General features: G+C 46.2%; 1 protein-coding gene and 1 non-coding gene across 18 annotated transcripts in view; both read left to right on the top strand.

Moving 5' to 3' along the window:
* Nucleotides 1-5,748, top strand: part of RBFOX2 (RNA binding fox-1 homolog 2) — a 256,259-nt gene extending 250,511 nt beyond the window's left edge. For all 17 annotated transcript variants that reach the window (XM_022599946.3, XM_022599952.3, XM_089921270.1 and 14 more), the window contains 3 exons: nucleotides 2,942-3,030; nucleotides 3,490-3,562; nucleotides 5,421-5,748. In XM_022599946.3, coding sequence (XP_022455654.1) covers nucleotides 2,942-3,030; nucleotides 3,490-3,562; nucleotides 5,421-5,475 — 217 coding nt within the window. In that variant the 3' untranslated portion in view covers nucleotides 5,476-5,748. The remainder of the gene's footprint in view (nucleotides 1-2,941; nucleotides 3,031-3,489; nucleotides 3,563-5,420) is intronic.
* LOC115803704 (U6 spliceosomal RNA) lies at nucleotides 4,142-4,248 on the top strand. The gene has a single exon (XR_004024476.2). It is a non-coding gene; the product is annotated as a U6 spliceosomal RNA (small nuclear RNA).
* Nucleotides 5,749-19,353: the final 13,605 nt, after the last annotated feature.

Below are 19,353 nucleotides of genomic sequence, written 5' to 3'. Positions count from 1 at the left end.
CTGGCTTGGAGGGAGCCTTCTCTTCCACAGCCTGATCCATTTAAAATTGTCTTGATTAATAATAACATTACCCCCAAACCATTGAGGTTCCGATGGCTTCTTGCAGGTTGAGGAAGCTGAGGGGAAATGGCTATCAGTAACCTCATTCAGAATCTCCTTTATTCCCCATGGTTAGTCCAATACAGCTCAAATTTAATGATTTAATACAATCCCCAGTATCTCTGACACACCGAGACTTAACTGAGAGTCTAGTCAGTACTTTTATGAGAATGCATACCTCTTTCCCATGGCATAGAACTTCAGTTTTTAAATGTTTTACTCAGAAAGATATAAATTAGGCTTTAATTGCTTTTATTACCTTGACTTTTTCAATTTTTAGAGATTATTTTGGATTTTGAAGGAATGCTAAAGAGAGAAACCTCATGATGCTTGTTTACCACATTGTCCTCATTTACAAAGAAGTTTTACTAAACATGGCCCCTCTGTAAACTTCACACTAGCAAACTTTAATTCTAAACTAGTGGAATCATCTCTAGTGATACCAAAAACTGGAGCCTTCAAGGTTCATATAAAGCTTAAAATTTCAACTATGATGATTAGTATGTTGTTTTGTTTAACAATCCTTTTACTGTTTCATTTTTTCTTTAGAAGTTTAAAAGGTAAAGAGACGCTTGAGTTAGTTTATACATAAATGTATATGCTTCTGTGTGTATGTATGGCAGTGCGTATGTTGCAGCCTGGATGTACGGCTTTGCCCCAATCAGCCTGGCCTGCCTGTTCCCATAGACCTGGCTAGAATTCAGAGCAAGCATGTGGATCACAGATAGCCCCCGAGGGTACTTCCTGCCACGGCCCTATCCATTACCATCTCATTGCCAGTGTTTGGTAATACTAATCAGAGTTTTCTTATTTATAGGAATATCTATGGAAAGATTTATAATTGAGAAAACAATGTTTACTTTTCCAAGTCATTCGCTTGAAGAACAAAGAAGGAATAGTACAAAACCACTGAAAGCCAATCAGAGACTTTTTTTTAATGTATATTTGAAGCTGCTTGTGATGAATTTAAGGAGCATAAATTTAAAGAGCAGGAGTAAGCTTTCCCCCATGGTGCAGTGTCTTCAGTTAGAGAAAGCATAAATTAGATAGGAAATAAGCAAAAAGCTGTAGAAACCTCTAAGAAGAAATCACATGTATTTCCAGAATAAGATTTGGACAGATATAAAAGGAGCAAGATAGAAGCTTCCCTGTCAGATGGCTAAGACGACCAAGGGTCCCACTAGAAAATGGTTGTTTTCAATCCTAAGAAATGATACAGAAGTAAATTTGAAATTCTTTTGTAGGTTTAGCAAAAACTGAACATTGAAGGAATAGAAAGCAGAAAGTACAGGCCAGAAAGCTTCAGATGTCCATGAGAAAAGGACACAGTAATCTACAGAAACGAAACATGCTGTGCTCGCTGCTGAGGTGCCGTCCAAATGGACATAGCTGTATTTACCTATATTTGATGGGGAAATGACAGTCATAAAAGTACACACCTGAATTAGGTTTAGGTAAAATAGATGAATTCTAGAAAGGTAAAGAAGAAGAAGGAAAGGTAGAGCTTGCCACTTTTTCAAATAGCCTGTCTCGTGTGGCATTTGTTGTTGTGATTATCTTTGAAAACCTTCATGAAGTATTTCACCCTGACATTGAAAACCTTTTGAGTATTTGGTTCACCTAAACTGAGGTGAAATAGCAGGACAGGGGAGTTGAAACTCTCTAGGACTGAGAGGATATTTGAACCCTTGGAAGAAAAGCTCCAGAACCTGCTGTGAGATTAGGATGTAAGAAAGTCCCAAAACCTTTTAGGGAAGAAAAATAAATGCAGTTAAATGCTTGGGGGGGTGGGCTTCCTGATCTGTTTGAACCTAGTCCAAGGGTCCACAGCCCTTTGTAATCTGATTTGCCTGAGTCTGAAGTATAGATTGGACTTGGCAAACTTTTTCTGTAGGGGGCCAAGTGGTAAAGATTTTCGGCTTCATAGGCCGTATGGTCTCTGTCACAACTACTTTCAAAAACAGGAGGCCAACTGCATTGGCCCACAGATGGAGGTTTGCCAACTCCTGATCTACACTGGTTCTTCCTTCTAAATATCGCTTGATTATCTTAGCCTCTTGGCAGACGCACTAGGCCACATGGAGCATAGCACTGTATGGGACCTTTCTTTATATACCGTAGTCTCTTAGCAGTAGATCAATCCAAGTACGCATCAGAGAATCTGAAGTTAACACATATAAATTTAATGGTTTAATCTATAATTTACATTTCCTATCAGGTAAAGTTCTCCCAACTTCCTGTAAGTATTTTCCCTGTTGAAAGTTCCAACGAAGACAGACCCAAAATCATATCTTCATTTTGGGGAGGGGGGTGGGCAGCGGGGGGATAAATTAGGAGTTTGGAATTACAGTAGACACACTATTATATATAAAAATAGATAACCAGCAAGGTTCTAGTGCAGAGCACAGGGAACTATACTCAATATCTATAATGGAAAAGAATCTAAAAAAGAATAAATAAATATATATATATGTGTGTAACTGAATCACTTACTGTACACCTGAAACTAACACAACATTGGAAATCAACTATATTTCAATAAAAAAAATGTCTTAAATCATATCTTCATTCCTTAAATTTGAGAAGAGGTTCTCCAGTGTAGTTTATTTTTGTTACTATTACAAATTGCAAAGCAAACCCCTGCCTTGGGTGGAGCTGAATTGTACACTGAGGAGTAACATGCAGACTGATGCAGTTTGAAACATTCTCTCCCCACGGATGTGTCTGTGTTCGTGTCTGTGTCTGTGTCTGCGTCTGCGTCCATCTGCGTGTGGGCGGGTGTGTGCTCGCCTGCCCCCCGGGGGAGAGGCACGTGTAAAGTCAGTTCTCCTCTCTCCTGTAGGGTGGATACGCAGCCTACAGATACGCACAGCCTGCTACTGCAACCGCTGCCACCGCTGCCGCCGCCGCCGCCGCCGCTTATAGCGACGGGTAGGTGCCGAGACGGGGGCGGGGAGCGCCAGGCCGCCCCGCGTCACCCCCTTTCCTTCCCCACGCTGTTTCCAAAAGGGCACTTAGCCCCCAGGACCGCCTGCTGAGCTGGGTTTTCCACAGGCCTTCGGCCTGGACTCTATCCTGCCAAAAACCCAACGGCGCACAGGCTCACACTCCTCCCCTCCCTCCAGCTTGTTCCTGTGTGTTTCTGGCTTTGACCCCAATTTCCCTCTTCCTCATCTCCAGTGCCCTTCTTTTCCATTTTATAGAAGTAATTCAGAAATTTTCAGTTGCTGCCTTTAGGAGTAGAACGGAGAGATTTTTTCCATTCTGCCAGTTTTCTAATAACATTCCAAGACCAAGTTACAAGTCCTTAGCACAGTAAAACCCCTTAATTTTTTTTTTTTTTTAATCACTGTCTTTCCTTTATCTCCCTGATTGGATTTCTTTTTCCAGTTATGGCAGGGTGTACACGGCCGACCCCTACCATGCCCTCGCCCCTGCCGCTAGCTATGGAGTTGGCGCTGTGGTAAGTAGATGTGCCTTTTATTTTTTCAAACGTTTTACTTCTTCTGACTTTTACCTACAGACTACAGAAGATCTAGGGAGGTGATAATTCAGCCCTTCTTCCATTGCCAAAGTATTAAAACCAATAGGACTGTCTGGAAATTTCATATCACTTCTGTGTGTGTGCTGGTGTGAGCCGCCTGGCCTGGTTAAGGACAGCAGAAAGGAATGAGCAGTGACAGTCTGCCCTGAGTAACGACATTGTTCGGGAGGAAGGAAGGGAACAGGTTGCTGTTTTATAATGGCTCAGATGTTGGACGCACACCTGTGGCAGAGTTTTACCGATGGGTGTTCGCAAAGACTTGGGGCACAAGACTCTCCAGTTTTCACAGTAAACTTTTCAAAGAACTTAACCTGTCTGCTCCAAATGCAGATGCCAAAGGATGTCCCTGCTGTTCCTAAGCCTTCTGGCAGATAGTACTAAAGATCACCAAGCAAATGCCTTACGAAGATATTTTATTACTAACATTTGTGGCAAAGTATGGTATACTTCTTAGAAGTATACAGAAAGTCCACAGAGCTCATCTAGAATAATCCCCCTGTGCTCGCTTCGGCAGCACATATACTAAAATTGGAATGATACAGAGAAGATTAGCATGGCCCCTGTGCAAGGATGACATGCAAATTCGTGAAGCGTTCCATATTTTTAAAATAAAAAAAAAAATAGAATAATTCCCCTGACCAAACTCGAATCCCCCCTGCAGTATTTTTGTGTTGGCCTGGACACCTCCGGGGCCAATGACGGGACCCACTGGATTCAGCAAAGACTGGCCAGTCCACAGTGATACCTCCTTGTGCCAGACGTTCTGTACCATCCACGGTGTCACTGGCCAACGGCCCGGAAACACAGATGACCGTGTCTGAGAGGGAGGCAGAACGAGGGTCACAGTTAAGACATAAAGGATGTGAGAGAGGCTGCCACTTCCCACACTAAATCTCTACTGATGAAGATCTGTGGAAGGAAGTAGTAGGGTCCTGCGGGGGTATGGGGGGCGGTGTTTAGAACTGAAGTCGAGACGTATGATATAAGGAAGTGATGGGAATTCCTGAGGTTTTATTTAGTGCCCAAGTGATATAAGTCCTGTACTAAAAGAATGACCCAAGGAGCGATATGTTCCTAGGGAACTTTTGTTTGAAAAAGATAATTCATTAGATTATGATTAAAGAAAGAAAAGAAGCCCACTTAAAACCCCAGTTTTACATACCATATATATATATATATATATATATATATATATATATATATATATATATATATATAAAAGATATGTCAAGAAACAACCTGGTTGGTATTTTTTATAAATTATAGAGGAAATAGACTTTATTCGTTGAAAGATTAACTCAGGTTTAAATCCAGCACCATCTCAAACATGCGATGTGACAGAGATAGTGGTCAGAAGTAACGTGTTCTCCATTGGCAGGTAATGGGTAAGAAGGTAAGATCAGCAGTCTGCTTTAGGTCACGCTTGTAATGAGGTCGTCAAGGTAGACAAGACCCATGCTTTTAAAAAATCAGACTATTTACAGACTTGGTTTTAAACTTCATTGAAGTGCTCTTCTGTGCTAACTCACGTAAATAATGAACCATTAGCATACTCTCCCCTTGAGAACATCAGGTCAGCAGTAAATGTTTGGGCTGTGGTCTGAGCATCTTAGAGGCAGAAGTTGGTTTCCTGACCTCATGCACTAGACAACATCTAACCAGTTGATTTGAAGCTTCTAAGGAAGCTGTTTTTCCAAATCCCTCCTCAGGACATGTCTTCTTTTGTAATGTTTCTCTCATCAACCTTTTAATATTTTTGTGTCTTTAATTACTACAGGCGAGTTTATACCGAGGTGGCTACAGCCGATTTGCCCCTTACTGAAGTGACGTGAGACCCCTGCAAGTGGGACAGCCCCCCAGTTCATGAGGCCTGGCTATTGCAATATTTACTAGTAGAGGAACTCTATAGCAAGATGAAGAGGAAAAACAAACAAACAAAAAACACAAAAAAAGAGAGAATACTTTTTTATACCTCACTATGTTCTTTGAATATGTATTTTTCCTTTAAATTTCTGCCTTTAATTCTTTTGTTCCAAAGATTGTGCATTTTTTTCTTTTTTTCTTTTTTTTTTAACTGTGGTAAAAAAAAAAAAAAATAACGCATTTCCATGTCTGTATGTCCGTGCTTAGCTTATTCTGTCAATCACGGAAGAGGCAGTCAATGAGGAAGGAGAGACATTAGGAGCTGATAAATGCGTCTGATCAGAAATCAGCAGACAGAATTACCAAAGTGTACCTGGTGCTGAGTGGCTGTGGGACAAGCAGAAGTGGAAGAGATCTCTCTGCAACAGGATATCCTTCTAGTCTTCTGAGTTTCTGGTCTTTGGCAGGCAATTCTGATTGGCTGTGGCTGGAATCCACATGCTAATAGACTATAGGAATGTGTGCTGGCAAAGCAGGAGAATCACTAAGACACTTTCCTCTCCTCTTCCCTCCTGTCTCCTCATTCTCTTTACAATCATCTTACACGCAAGGCCTGAGACAGTTGGCATCGTTTTTGGAATTATAGTATTAATATTTCCAGACATGCGCTCAGACTGTGGATAATAAACACCTCATTAGGAACCCAGTCTCGGAATGAACTCTGGAGTATGAAAAAGATCACTCTTTTCTTTGCTGTAAACCCTAGCATTCCTGCTGGGCTGCTTTTCCTTTCACTGAACCACAGCTTAGCTCATCTCTCCTTTTATTAACACCCTGCTCCCGTGTCCTCGAGATTCAGGAGTTTAGGACCCAGGGACAGAAGACTAAATAGCCAGTGGCCAGATGTCCCCGAGGTGTCTTGAGGGCCTGAGGGCTCCAAGTACAGATTGGCACGCGCCAGTGAAGAGGGCGAGGGCAAGAAAAGGGGTGTCAGACGATGTCAGGTTAAGGCTCCCTGATATTCCCGATCTTTCTCTTGCATCAAAAAGTCAGTACAAAGTAGAAAACATATAATAAAGGCTCTGGTGGCAAAAGATAAAGCACCGAGCCCGAGATCAGCCGTCCCTGGAGGTCTCTGTGAGCAGGGCATGTAAGGGCAGGCGAAGGCACTTCGTTCACGCTCCAAAGCCATAGGACTTTTCATCTTCCAGAGCCTTTACGAGTCACTTCTGTCCACAGTCTGGAGCCCTCGTGGCCATTCCACCCAGCTTCTCACTATCCTCCAAAGACACCCAGCTGAGCACCTGGACCACTTGGTACTCATGAACACTACAGGACATGAAACAAGCCCCTGAGGCTGCTCCCCTCCCGTACAGGAATGAGGGTCTGAAATGGCCAGGACCTCATATGTTGCCAGGAAGAGTCATGTGGTGGCCACCACAGTGAGTCACTGCTATCACTACCTGGCTTCGACTTATCTATCATCAGACAGGGGAGAAAGTGTTTCTCTTCTAGCTCTTAGCTTTTAAAGGCAGGGGTCCTGCAGCATTTCCAAAATGAAGCCATTAGAAAATAGAAAAGCACGGTCCGTTTGGCTCCCTGGTCTATTCACATTGGTACTAGGGTGACCTTTCACCCGAGGGATAGCTGCTAAAGGGAGTAAGTAATTCAGAGACATGGAGCTTCTGGTTTGTTATGGGTTTGTTTTGGTTTGTTTGGTTTTTTTTTTACTCCTGCCTCCACCCGTGTTCTTGACTGATACTGATTCATGTCCCTGAATTAAAATGACTGACATATGACAGCATCAAACATTCTTTGTAAGGAGAGGGATCTGTGGGGGGGGGACTGGCCTGTCGTGTATAATACATATCTTCTCCCCCTTCAGAATCCTCTCTCTCCTAATAACTGGGAGGGAGGCATCCCTGAAACTAGGGGAGACATCAAGGAAGCTAGAGGCCTCGATGCAATTCTTACTGATTCTGGGGAGGAATGCACAGAATAGGGGACACCAGACTGCCCAGTCCGTTGGCCATTATTAAGGGTTCCCCTCCCCAAGCCAAAGTTTGGTTTGTTGCTGTTGAGACAATTTTGTTGTGTGTGTATATAAATATTTTAGTTTGGGGTGTGGGAATGGGATGTGGGGCTTTCACAGGTGTAGGGAATGGGGGCAGGGAGGATTTTTTTCTTTCTTTTGCTTTTGTTTTGAGGGAGAGCTTTTACTGAGTGAAGAAACTGAGAGAAATTTTGTGTCCTGTTCAAACAGGGACCATTCTCAGAAATGGCAAGCCACTGCTCAGTGGAGGCAAGGCCAAATTCTAAATGGTTATATCCATAGCAGGGGAGGAAAATAGGGCAATGAGTTCAAGAATTTTCTATTCTTTTTTTCCGGAAAGAGGGAAAGATGATGGGAAAGGCAGAGAAGGCAGCTTCCACAGCCCTTTTAAAAGAGGCAGAAGCCTGAGCTTTTGTGCATTTCAGTTCAGCTGGTTCTGGCTGAGGACTCCATAGGCAAGCTCTGTGTTCTCCAGTGGGCCTCTGCTGCATTTCCAGGGATGGTTTTAATACTGCTTCCTTCAGCTCCTTTTACCAAGACTAAATAGAGTTCTGCTTGTTATTAAAGGACCTTTGGTTTTCAGCGTCATCACTGAGAATCGGGGCTCTCGAAGCATCAGTGCTTGTTTATTCCTGACTCTAGTTTGGAGATTGCGTACAGGCAGCTTCATCAGAGGCAGGTTCCTCGAAGCATCAGTGCTTGTTCATTCCTGACTCTAGTTCCCACTGGACTAAGAAACTGAGTCAGAAGAGAGTATGGCATCTTGTAAGTTTGTTAGAGGACGCTGGTGAATCATTCCAGAAAACGTATCCATGCTGAATCAATTTCGACAGCTTTACTGTAGGTCACGATGTGGACTTCTAAGCATCTTACTCTTAGGAGCCCCCTAGTGACCACCTTTATCCGAATATCCCTCTTTCAGCCCAGAGAGCTGTCCTTAGAGCTTTTCCAGAATTCCTTATATTACATAGTTCAGCTCCCACTGACCGAGATCAGCTGTTGTGATTCGTCACTTTTAAGGCTCTCAGTTTTTACAAAGCCCACTGTCACCATCCTCCTTCAGCAGCCACAGTTGGAACTGAGCCGATATTATTCTTCCTTGAAAAAGAAGGGGACTGGAGCTCAGCTCTTAGTTTAAGGGGAGCTAGTGGAGCTCTATTCAGTAGAAATCAATGATAGCAGCTTTCTCTCAAAAGTGTGACTCCTCAGGGGCTGAACTGCTCTTAGTTTAGGTTCTACTTTCCTAGAGCTCTAGCAGATAAGTCGGTGCATCACTACCACCCTGTAACTAGTCACATAGCTTCCAGGTAGGAAGGAGGTGTAAACTCGGGATGGAAGCAACCCCAGGGATCTGCAGGAAGGGCTGGATGGCCTCCCTTCCTTCTGGCGGGAGGATGAGGCCAAGGGCGGGAAGCAAGGGACAGCCCAGAGGGCACTGTAAGGGAGGGGGGAGGGTCGTTGGGACCGCCCCCTTTCACCAAGCCCAGCCACTTCTCGGCTGCTTGCAACCCCCTAGCACAGAAACAGTTGCAGAATCGCAGACTTGTTTCCCCCAGAAAATAGGAGGAAAGGGACTTTGGGGGGTGGGGAAGGGGTAGTGGTGTTTTAAAAGCATAAGTTACCTGTTTGCACTGTTTTAAGATAGGAAAAAAAATAGTGGGCAAGGTGAACATCCAACGTAAGTTTGTGTGTTTTTATTTTGTCATGCTCTTGAAAATGTTTGACCGTTTGTAGTATCCACCAGTGAAACCTGATTCTCTGTTGCATAAAACACGATTTTTTTGGAAATGTTACTGTCCGAAAGCCTCTTCCCTCCCTTTCCCCTTTGCTGTGTTCTTCCTTCATCCTCGCTTGACTGATCAACCAGGCAGTAGCCATCCAGGAGCTAGAGCGTGAAGCAGGGCCCTTCCCAAGTAGACTCTGGGTGTCCTAAGCCAGCATGTGCCCTCTGGTTTAGCGAGTGCCGTTGAGTCCCTGGCTCCCATCTTTAAAATAAGGCTTACAGACCAGGCTGCAGCAGGTTCTCAAATTCCCGAATCGGATGCACTAGGAAGGAGGGCGGAGGGGAGTCCTCGAATATGGCGGGTGGCCGCAGTAGCTGAGTTCTCCACGTTCCCGGAACTGTAGCCAGTTACAGATTACTCAGGAAAACGGTCGATCACTTCAGCCATGGTAGTGCTGGTTGGCAGGGCTTGGTAACGGAGAGAACTGCTCATCGGCCACAACTCAAACCTTGCCTTTAAGGGGATTGCCAGCCGGGGCCCCTCCTCCTGGGAGTGACACACGCGCCCGCCAGTGTGGCGAGGGCTCAGCTCACACCAGCCAGCAAAAAGGGAACAGCGATGCTCTTCTCTCCCCCCTACCACCCGCCCCTGTTACCAACGCCAGATTCCCAGGGGGTGCATATGTTTTTGAATTTTTTAAAAATGTTTTTTGGTTTGGTTTTTCCGGGGACTGATGAGTGCTTTAAGCAACGTCGATACCCCACCCAGAACCCCAGCTTTGTCCTTTTCTTGTATTTTTCTGTTCACAGTATTGTGTGTGTGTGTGTGCTTGTCTTGGCAGCTCATTTTGGCTGTATTATATATCGAGTGATGAATTGATCCTCCTTTTTTTTTTCCCCCTAAGGGAAATGAATTTTTTTTTTCTTGTGTTATAATTCTGCTTGTGAATAGCTGGAGCAAACCTGGGGCTGACACACGTAAGCTAGGGCTGCACAGTGCTGAGAGAGCCAGGCAGGGTGGCTTGTCCCCGACAGGCTGACCCACCTGAGTCTCTGAGCTTTTCAGTCCAAATCTCTGCAAGGCTAAACATGCCACCGAACCTCCCCTCTTGTCCCCGCTCCCCGTGGCAGGGACGAAACCATCCCTACATGCAACGTGCAGTTTCTCCGGCCCCCTCCCGTTGCCATGGCAAAACAGGTACCTATGGGGCATGGGGGCATCACATGGGATGCTTGTATAATCGACCACCTCGCCTTTTCTCCCCACTCCCCACTCCCCCACCCCTAAATCTTTTCCTAGGACACCCGAGCTGCTTGCCCAGGGTCCTGTTTCCCTACAAACTCCAGAGAAGCACCCAGGGCTTTGTGACAGTCTCTAATTCCCTCCCCTTCTTGTTAAGAATCATATTGTATAGTAGCTTTCAGACCATACAGTATTCATTGGGTTACTCCTATTATTATCAAGTAGCTGGAATTGTGAAGGTCGGAGTAGTTAGATCTTTAGCTTTTATTCCTTATTTTTTTGTATTACTATCCATGTGTATAAATTATTGATCATGTTGCTGGCTTTTATAAACTCTAAGCGAAGGAGGAGCACTGCCTCTGCCTTTGCAAATGGTAATGAAGCACTGTTTTTAAATAAAAGGAGAAACACCATTCTTCGCCCTGGCCTGCGTGTGTTGATCCTCAACGACCTCTGTTGCCTCCCCCATGCTCCAAAGATAGAACTTGCATTTGCCTTTTGTAAGATGGAAAAAAGAAGGCGGCAAACACGACGCTCCCTTAATGAGATGAGGGGAGAGGGAAACACAGGTCGAGGCTGGTGCCATGGGACCTGCCCTCCGGCTCCTCCAGTCTTGGCAGGAGCTGTCTTCCTGCTTCTGCCTCTGAAATCTTCCGCTTCACTTCTTCCCTTTTCCATCCTCTCCCGGTGTCCTCGCTGCCGCCCTCACCTGCCTCAGAAACTGCCCTCCAGGGGGCGCTTCCCGTCTGGCCACCTGTCACCCCTGTCACCTCTCGCCTGGCTCGGGCCACCACCCAGGCTCCCACACCTTTTCCTTCTGTATGGGGCCTGGGCCTTTTCCTCCTTCCCTGGGCTTCCTCAGCCACCCCTCCTGCACTGGTTTCTCTACCAGGAAGTCCCAAATCTCTGAAATTCCTCCTAAATCTGCAACTCCCTAACATCACTCAGATCGTCTCCTTTCCCGTTTCCGGGAGGAAATGGAGGCCACAGGATCTCCTTGATCTAGACACCTACTTAGACGCACACCCATTCTTTCCCGTCCTTCCTGTTTTACCGGGAGAGGCGTCTTCGGTCAGGCGCTGTCCCCACACGTCCGTCCTTTCCCACCTTCTCGGGGACTTTGCTCCATCGTCCCTCCCACAAGGAGGGCAACCTTTTCCCCCCTCTGGTCCCTGTGGCACTGAAACATGCAAATGATTTTGCACGATCCCAGTCCTCTCCTTCATGACAAACTTCTGGAGTGAGTTTCTGCCGCCGACTCCAATTCCCTGCTCTTCACCCGCGGCCGCCTGGCCTCTCCCTCCAGGACCCTGAAGCCGCCCCCGCGTGACGCCAGCAGGTGGCGCCTTCCCCGGGCGCTGACCTGACCTCCAGCGCCCGCGCAGCCGGGCACTCCCGAAACCCTCCGCCGCTGCCCCCGACACAGGCTGGCGCGTCTGCCCTGCTCTCCTGGCCTGGCCTCCTTCCTCCGTCTCTTCCCCAGCAGCGCACGCCCCGCCTGCTCTCGACAGCCACCCGCTACAGTAGCAGTTGGATCAGGACGTGCTTCTGTGCAAGGCGGCCCCGAGTCAATCCCCGTCCTCATCCGGGTCTGCGGCCTGTGCACCAGCTCCCCCGCTAGTTTATCCGCGGCGCGTCCCCCTGTACTAGAACAGAAGCGCCCGGAGGTCGGCAGCTTCGTTCTGTTCAACTCCGTGTCTCTGGTGTCAGCAACACACAAGCATTCAATAAATATTTGTTGAACGACTTTTTTCAATCTCGGATGTAAGGTGATAACACAGCCGCCACCCCCAACCCCGCCTTCTCCGTATGGCCACCCCTGCTGATGATCGCCGAGGCCGAGAGCGCTTTCCACGTGTGCTCACATCACCTTCACCTTCCCGGCAACCCCGCGGCAGGTGCTGGGTGTCCTCCTCCTCAGGTCCCGGCGACTGTGCTTCTTGCTGGGTGTACCAGGCAAGCGAAGCCCTGACCTCGCTTTCCCAGGACCTTTCTGGGGTGGCATTTATAGCGAGTAACCTTGAGGAATGGCGGGGGGGGGGGTGTATCCCAGGGACAAAGAACGAGTCTGCTTCCTACCTGCTCTGGAAGAGGAGGCTGCCCCTCGCTCAGGGCTCCTCAGCCGCCGTGCACACCTCCTGGGGAGCTGCAGCCACCCCGTCCCACACACTGATGCTCTTGTTGCCAGCCGGGCCGGGAGTAGTAAAGTCCTTTGTGTCTGACGCAGAATCCATAAGCTTCTGCAGAGAGAGATCAAATCCCAGACTCACCAGTATTGTTGTTCCACGTGAAAGATGAGGGAGCCGAGGTGTGGAGAGAGGAGATAACCTGTGCCTTGAGTAGGAAGCGGCAGAACTGGGGTCCCAGCCTCCGAAGTCTGCGCCCTTCATGTCTGAGCACTGGTGTTTCTCGTGCTTCTCCAGTAGAAACCCCTGTAGAAACCCAAGAGCTGGCACTGCATCCCGTTTCTGGCTGACGCTCTGTCCCTTTTGTAGGGTCTTCTAACTCTACTCCCTCAAGTCATGGTGTTCCCCAGGTCATCGGTCTCCTGTTCCCCCGAAAACTCGACACCAATTTCCGCCTAATGACGCAAGGCCGTGGCCGGAGACCATAAAGCTCTCCAAAGTCTAGTCTCGTCCAGCTGCAGTCCCAAGGCTCCTAAAATTCAATATGCTGACATCATCTTTCTATCCAAACCTCTTAATTTCCCTCAGTCAGTAAATTGGATAACAGTTGGTGATAACCATGTTAAAATCCTAAAGAAAAAAGAAAGAAAATAAGTGGGGAAAAAAATCTTGCTCAAAAGAAAGTGTGCCGCACGTTTGTCTTGAGTGTGTGTGGATTCTTTTTTTTTTTTAATTTTTATTGGAGTATAGTTGCTCTACAATGTTGTGCTAGTTTCTTGCTGTACAGCAAAGTGAATCAGTCATACCTATACATATAGCCACTCTTTTTTAGATTTCCTCCCCATTTAGGTCACCACGGAGCATTGAGTAGAGTTCCCTGTGCTGTACAGTAGGTTCTCATTAGTTATCTATTTTATACATAGTAGTGCATATATGTCAGTCCCAATCTCCCAATTGAGCAGATTCTTGATCACTTTTCACTGTTGCATTGCCCCATTCTCCCTGAGCCCAGCACCCCATTCCAACAGCACTCCTGACCCTAGGACAGCTCTGCAACCCCAGGCCCACTCCCTGTTGGTGTCCAGAATTGCTTGGTGATGTGGGGAATCCTACATACACACACATGCACACACCATGGAATTGGGTCCAGAAACCCAAAAGACTAGGTGTCATGGTTTTCAGCCATGGCTAGCATCATGGGCGTGGCCTCCCATGGAAACACACTCATTCTCCTCCCACTGTGACCTCTGTCACTAGTGAGGGTGAGACTGTATTCATTCAACTGATTGAAGAAGCTAAGACCAGCAGACCATGAGTTGGTCCTCTTTTTTAAAAACTGTTTAATTTTGATGTAAATATTATCTATTCTTTCCAATTCATAAAACAGTCATTCCCATCATAGGAATTACATCAAAGGAAACGTGAAAAGTAACGAAAATTACCTCTAAATAACCATAGCTGCGGTGTGACCTTGCTCTACTTCCTGCCAGAGTTTTCTTTTGTTTTCTCTACTGCCAGGTTTGAGAGATGTGTTTCCCCTGGTTAGGTTCTAAGTGAGAAAGTGGATATACAATTTTCATCCTGCTTTGTTCACCTAACTTGCTAAAATAAACATTTTCCATGTTAATCCAATTATTGACTCTCCTGAACATCATCTTGATCGCTACATAGAGTTCTCTCCAGTGGATGAATACTTTGTATTTAACGGGTCTCCTAGTGTTGGAATATTTCAACCATGTCCAATTTTTCAAGATTATAACTTCTGCTGCAATAAAGGGCTAACTATCTCTCGGTAACAGCTTTTCTCAAATCACCGGCGTTTCCTCTCAGGGCGCTGGGAATGGAGATCAGAGCTCAGCAGCATAGTGCTGCTGTGATGAGAGACGGGGTGGGGGCAGGGCAAGGAGGGGCATGGAGGACTCGCAGAGCATAGCTGATTTTAAAATAAAGGGTTTTTTAAAAATTTAATCATAACTGTGCTGTATGGTTATATACAATTTGGAAAATACATATGTTCTGAATGTCCCAACGCCGGTTGAAATTCACATGAATACTTAGGTCTTCTTGGTCTCCAACCCCATCTGTACACTCAGAAAATCTGGTCTCTGACAAACTTTCCTTCCATCCCAGGTGCTTCTGGCGTCCCCAGGGGTGATCAGGAACCACGGCAGGTCTGCCTCTGTCACCATTGCTGGGAGCATCTTCGCAAGCAGAAGTTTCTCAAGTTTTCTTAGTTAGTTAAAGTCTGGTATTGTTCCACGGAGACAGCTTGACCAACTAGGGCAAAAAGGAGAGGAAGTAGTGTGCTCATTTCTGTAGCATCACTGGGAGCTCGCAAAAGGTTTGCCTGAGCGCCCAGGTGTTATAGGGCTGGGCAAGGTAGCTCTCTCCCTTAATGCACCCTGTCCTTGTCTGCCTCGTTCACAGCTGGGCCTGGCATGATGCCCGGCACAGAGGTGCTCAATTAACATGTGTACATCAGATAACTTAGTGAACGGCACCTCTGGCTGGAAATGCACGCAGGCAATGGGCAGAGAGGGTTCAGTGAGGTGACTGGCAAAGGCCCAGGCCCAGGATTGCACGTGGTGGGAACAGCATTGCAAGGCACCAGCTTCTCACGATCAGGTGCTCCCTCCCCTTCTCCCACAGCCCGCCCATCCTGGGAGAAGGTGCCCCCCTGAGGGGCTCCCGCAACACCCCATCCCCTTCGTCCTCCTCCTCAGTGTCCTACTATTTACCTCCCCTCCTTGTTAACGGCTTATCTGGGGTCCATCCCCCTGCTGGGCCCCCAGTGCCATTAGGGCAGAGACTGTATCTTTTCCCACGATCTCCTCAGTGCCCTGTGGGACCTGCCCTAAGCTTGTGCTCTGTGACAGGCAAGGGAAGACGTGGGCAAGGCCCTTTGGAAGATGAATCCTGTGTCTCACAGTTTACCCCCAAAACTTCCCCTGGTTATCAAGAAGCTAGGATACATAGCCGAAGAGTAAAAGTCTACTGACGCAGTAGAGCCAGAAGGAAGCTCCCCATGCCTTAATACGGTGGTTCCCAAACTCAACGGAATGACTTGCAGATCCTTGAAAACCTCCCAAGTCTGGATCATGTCCCAGATCAGTTAAATCCCAGTCGTTGGGGGGGTAGGATCCACCCACTCATCAGTATTTTTTGAAGCCTTGCCAAGTGATGCCAACATGCAGACAAGTTTGGGAACGTGTCCTTAAATCCTCGGTCCCTGTCAAGGCCTCACTTAATTAAAACCTGTTGAATGAATGAATGAGGGAAAGGGAAAGGGGAGGGGCAAGGTAGGGGGAGAGGATTAAGGGTACAAACTACTATGTATAAAATGAATAACCTACAAGGATATGTTGTACAATACAGGGAATATAGCCAATATGTTATAATAACTCTGAATGGAATAGAGTCTTTAAAAATTGTGAATCCCTACATTGTACACCTGAAACTTACATAATATTATACATTAGTTATGCTTCAATTTAAAAAAAAAAAAAAGACTAAGTTAGCATTTTCTTTGAGATATCTCTGTACGCCTAGGAGTTCAGCCCCTTTCCAACCTACATCTTAAAGCTCATCTGTACATAGATGGCAAAGAAGCATAAACTTCCCAGCCACTCTTGGTAAGGGTGTCTGGACCATTTTCACAAGAAAAATTGTGATGCTGCATCCAGGCTCTTTGAGAAAGAATGTTGCTATTGGTCCGTGATGCTTTCTGAAAACCCAACACAGAAGATAATTGGTTATCTTTTTCCTCTTTCACAGAGGAAAAAGCTGGTCCCAAGGGTGGGGTGACTTTCCCTAGATTATAAACCAGGTAGTGATGGAATTAGGGTAAGAACCTAGGACTACAGCTTCCCAGAAGGCTGTCATCTGCCTCCTTTGCTGGTTGAGGACAATATTCCTCTGAGAAAAGAAAAATCTCTCTTCCTTCACTCAAGGACGGTAGAGAAACATGTGCACAGGCACATTGGAAGTGACCCAATTAACTCTAGTCAAAGCTGGTTCATCGGCCAGCAGCAAGTGGAAAGGACTTTGTTTTGCACTATCTCAGGATTAACGGGAGCCGTGGGGGAAGAATCTAAAGAGTGGAAGGAGGCCAGGCCAAGGTCACAGATACAGAGAATAGATTGTTCCTGTCCTGAAAGGGCAGGAGAACTCTAGTTTGCATGACTGTGAAGATCGTATAATTTAAGAGCTCGGAGTAGCCCTGCAACTCATTTTATAGAACTTTATGGACCCTTCAGCACCAGAAGTACAGCCTGTGTTAGGCAGCAGTCTATTATGAGAATAACGCTTCAGCTGAGTGCTACTGGAGAGTCTGAAGCTCATGGAAAGGTAAGTCCCAGCAGTTTGGATCTCAAGGCCAGACCCAGATGTTCTCACGGCTTTGGTCAAGGGTGGAGGAAGGCTGGGGAAGGAGTGTTCTGGATGACTAGGGAAAATGCAGCAAATTCCGCTACTAGGAATCCATCACCCGACAGGCCAGGTGTTTGGACACCTGCTAATGTGCTTACCAAAGGGTGTTTGTTTGTTTTGGCTGCATTGGGTCTTCGTTGCTGCGTGCAGAATTTCTCTAGTTGTGGCGAGCAGGGGCTGCTCTTCGTTGTGGTATGTGGGCTTCTCATTGCGGTGGCTTCTCTTGTTGCGGAGCACAGGCTCTAGGCATGCAGGCTCAGTAGTTGTGGCGCGAGGGCTTAGTTGTTCTGCGGCATGTGGGATCTTCCTGGACCAGGGCTCGAACCCGTGTCCCCTGCACTGGGAGATGGATTCTTAACCACTGCTCCACCAGGGAAGTCCTTTACCAAAGGTTTTTTTTTTTTTTTTTTTTTTGCGGTATGCGGGCCTCTCACTGTTGTGGCCTCTCCCGTTGTGGAGCACAGGCTCCAGATGCGCAGGCCCAGCGACCATGGCTCACGGGCCCAGCCCCTCCGCAGCACGTGGGATCTTCCCGGACCGGGCCACGAACCCGTGTCCCCTGCATCGGCAGGCGGACTCTCAACCACTGAGCCACCAGGGAAGCCCACCAAAGGTTTTTTATTTACTTTCCTAAGGGATTTTTTTTAGGAGAATGTGTGAATCCTTTTTTTTTTTTCTTTTTTTTTTTTTGGTACATCTCCAAATGCAAATGGAGGCAAATGAGGTTGCATGACCAGCTCTTCAGCCAACTTTGCTGGAACACATTTTTATGTTTCATATTATGAAGATGGTGACAGCATAGCAACAAAATGTGGGTATTAACAATCAGATTTCCTTCCTTCCTCCTTCCTTCCTTCAAATGCAAAGTCTGTGCCAGGCGCTGTTCTAGATGCTGGGATTTTGGCGGTTGGTGTATCAGCCCAATCCCTGCCCTCACAAAACTCGTGTTCTGGTACCTTCCCCCCTAGACATCACTTTCCTATGATTACATTTCCAAACCAGTTTTTTCCATCATCTCCTCCCAAGCCTGTGGCTCAGAGAGTAGCCAGCGTATTTATTCTCTAGTCATCTCGGTCCAAAAAGCTTTAACAATGCCCTGGGAAAGTGGACTATCTAATTATAATATTTGGAAGTTAAAAAAGCAAGGTTAGAATACTTCAAAAATCTTAACCTCTCAAAAATGTCACATCACTTTTGTCTAAGGACTTTATCCAAACAATTAAACTATGATAATATTCAATGCCAACTAGGACGTAGTAAAACTGGTAATCTCTTAGGTTACTGGTGACAAAGTAGATTGGCAAAGAACTTTTGAAATTTTGATATTAAGTCACAAAAGCCTTCTGATAATCATCCAATAAGCTAACGACAGGCATAAAGATGATCAGAGCCATGTCATTTATAATACTGTAAACCGGAAAGCAAGTGAGTAATCATTACGTCCAGCCCTCTACCATCTGTAATTCTGGCAGATTGCCCAGTCTCTAGAAAGCCTTCCTAGAGATGAGGAGATCATTAGTTGGTTAATTGTTTGTCTTAACCAGATAGGTGAAGGGTAGCAGAACACGACACCCCAAAACATGCTACTTTGCTTACTTGATTATTGATTATTTTGAGCTCAGCACGAATAAATACATGCAGAGAGGGGCTTTCTCTGAACTCCCCTTATCTGCCTAAAGACAGATCCTCCAAAAGAAACTCAATTGTCATAGATTCGGCTCCCCAGGAGTTTCATCAACCAGGGAAAATTGACTCTTATCACAGGAGCGGAGAGAAGGCAATCCCACACCCAGAGAATCTTTGTCACAAACTATCACATCTCCCACCTATTCTTCTAAGGACCCATTCATCATTCCTAAAAATCATTTACTCTCCCCTAGGAGGTCTACTTCCCCCATCCCCTTTCCCTATTAAAATGGTATTTAAGACTGAATTCCAAGCCACCTTGAGGAGTTACTCATTTTCCCCTGGGTATCTCATGTGTGCATGAAGTATACGTGTTAATAAACTTCTGTCTGTTTTTCTCTGGTTAATCTGCCTTTTATTACCAGGGTTTCAGCCAAGAATGCAGAAGAGTAGACGGCAAATTATTTTTTCCTTCCCAGCACAGGCAGCATCACACAGTTACCCTCAGTTAAAGATTCTTTCTTCTGTTGCAGCTTCTTTTGTTGCTCAAAAATCACTTTAAATACATTTTCATTAAAATTTGACAAATATCACCCCCAATACCTCCACAACATATCTCTCGATTTTATTCACTTACCTCCAGTTGTT

This window comes from Delphinapterus leucas, chromosome 11, assembly GCF_059928025.1.
Source record: "Delphinapterus leucas isolate spDelLeu-1000000601 "Yukka" chromosome 11, BTC_Dleu_Yukka2, whole genome shotgun sequence".
Lineage (NCBI taxonomy): Eukaryota > Metazoa > Chordata > Mammalia > Artiodactyla > Monodontidae > Delphinapterus > Delphinapterus leucas.
Note: the sequence above shows the minus strand (reverse complement) of the source record. Positions and strands in the feature narration are given on the sequence as shown.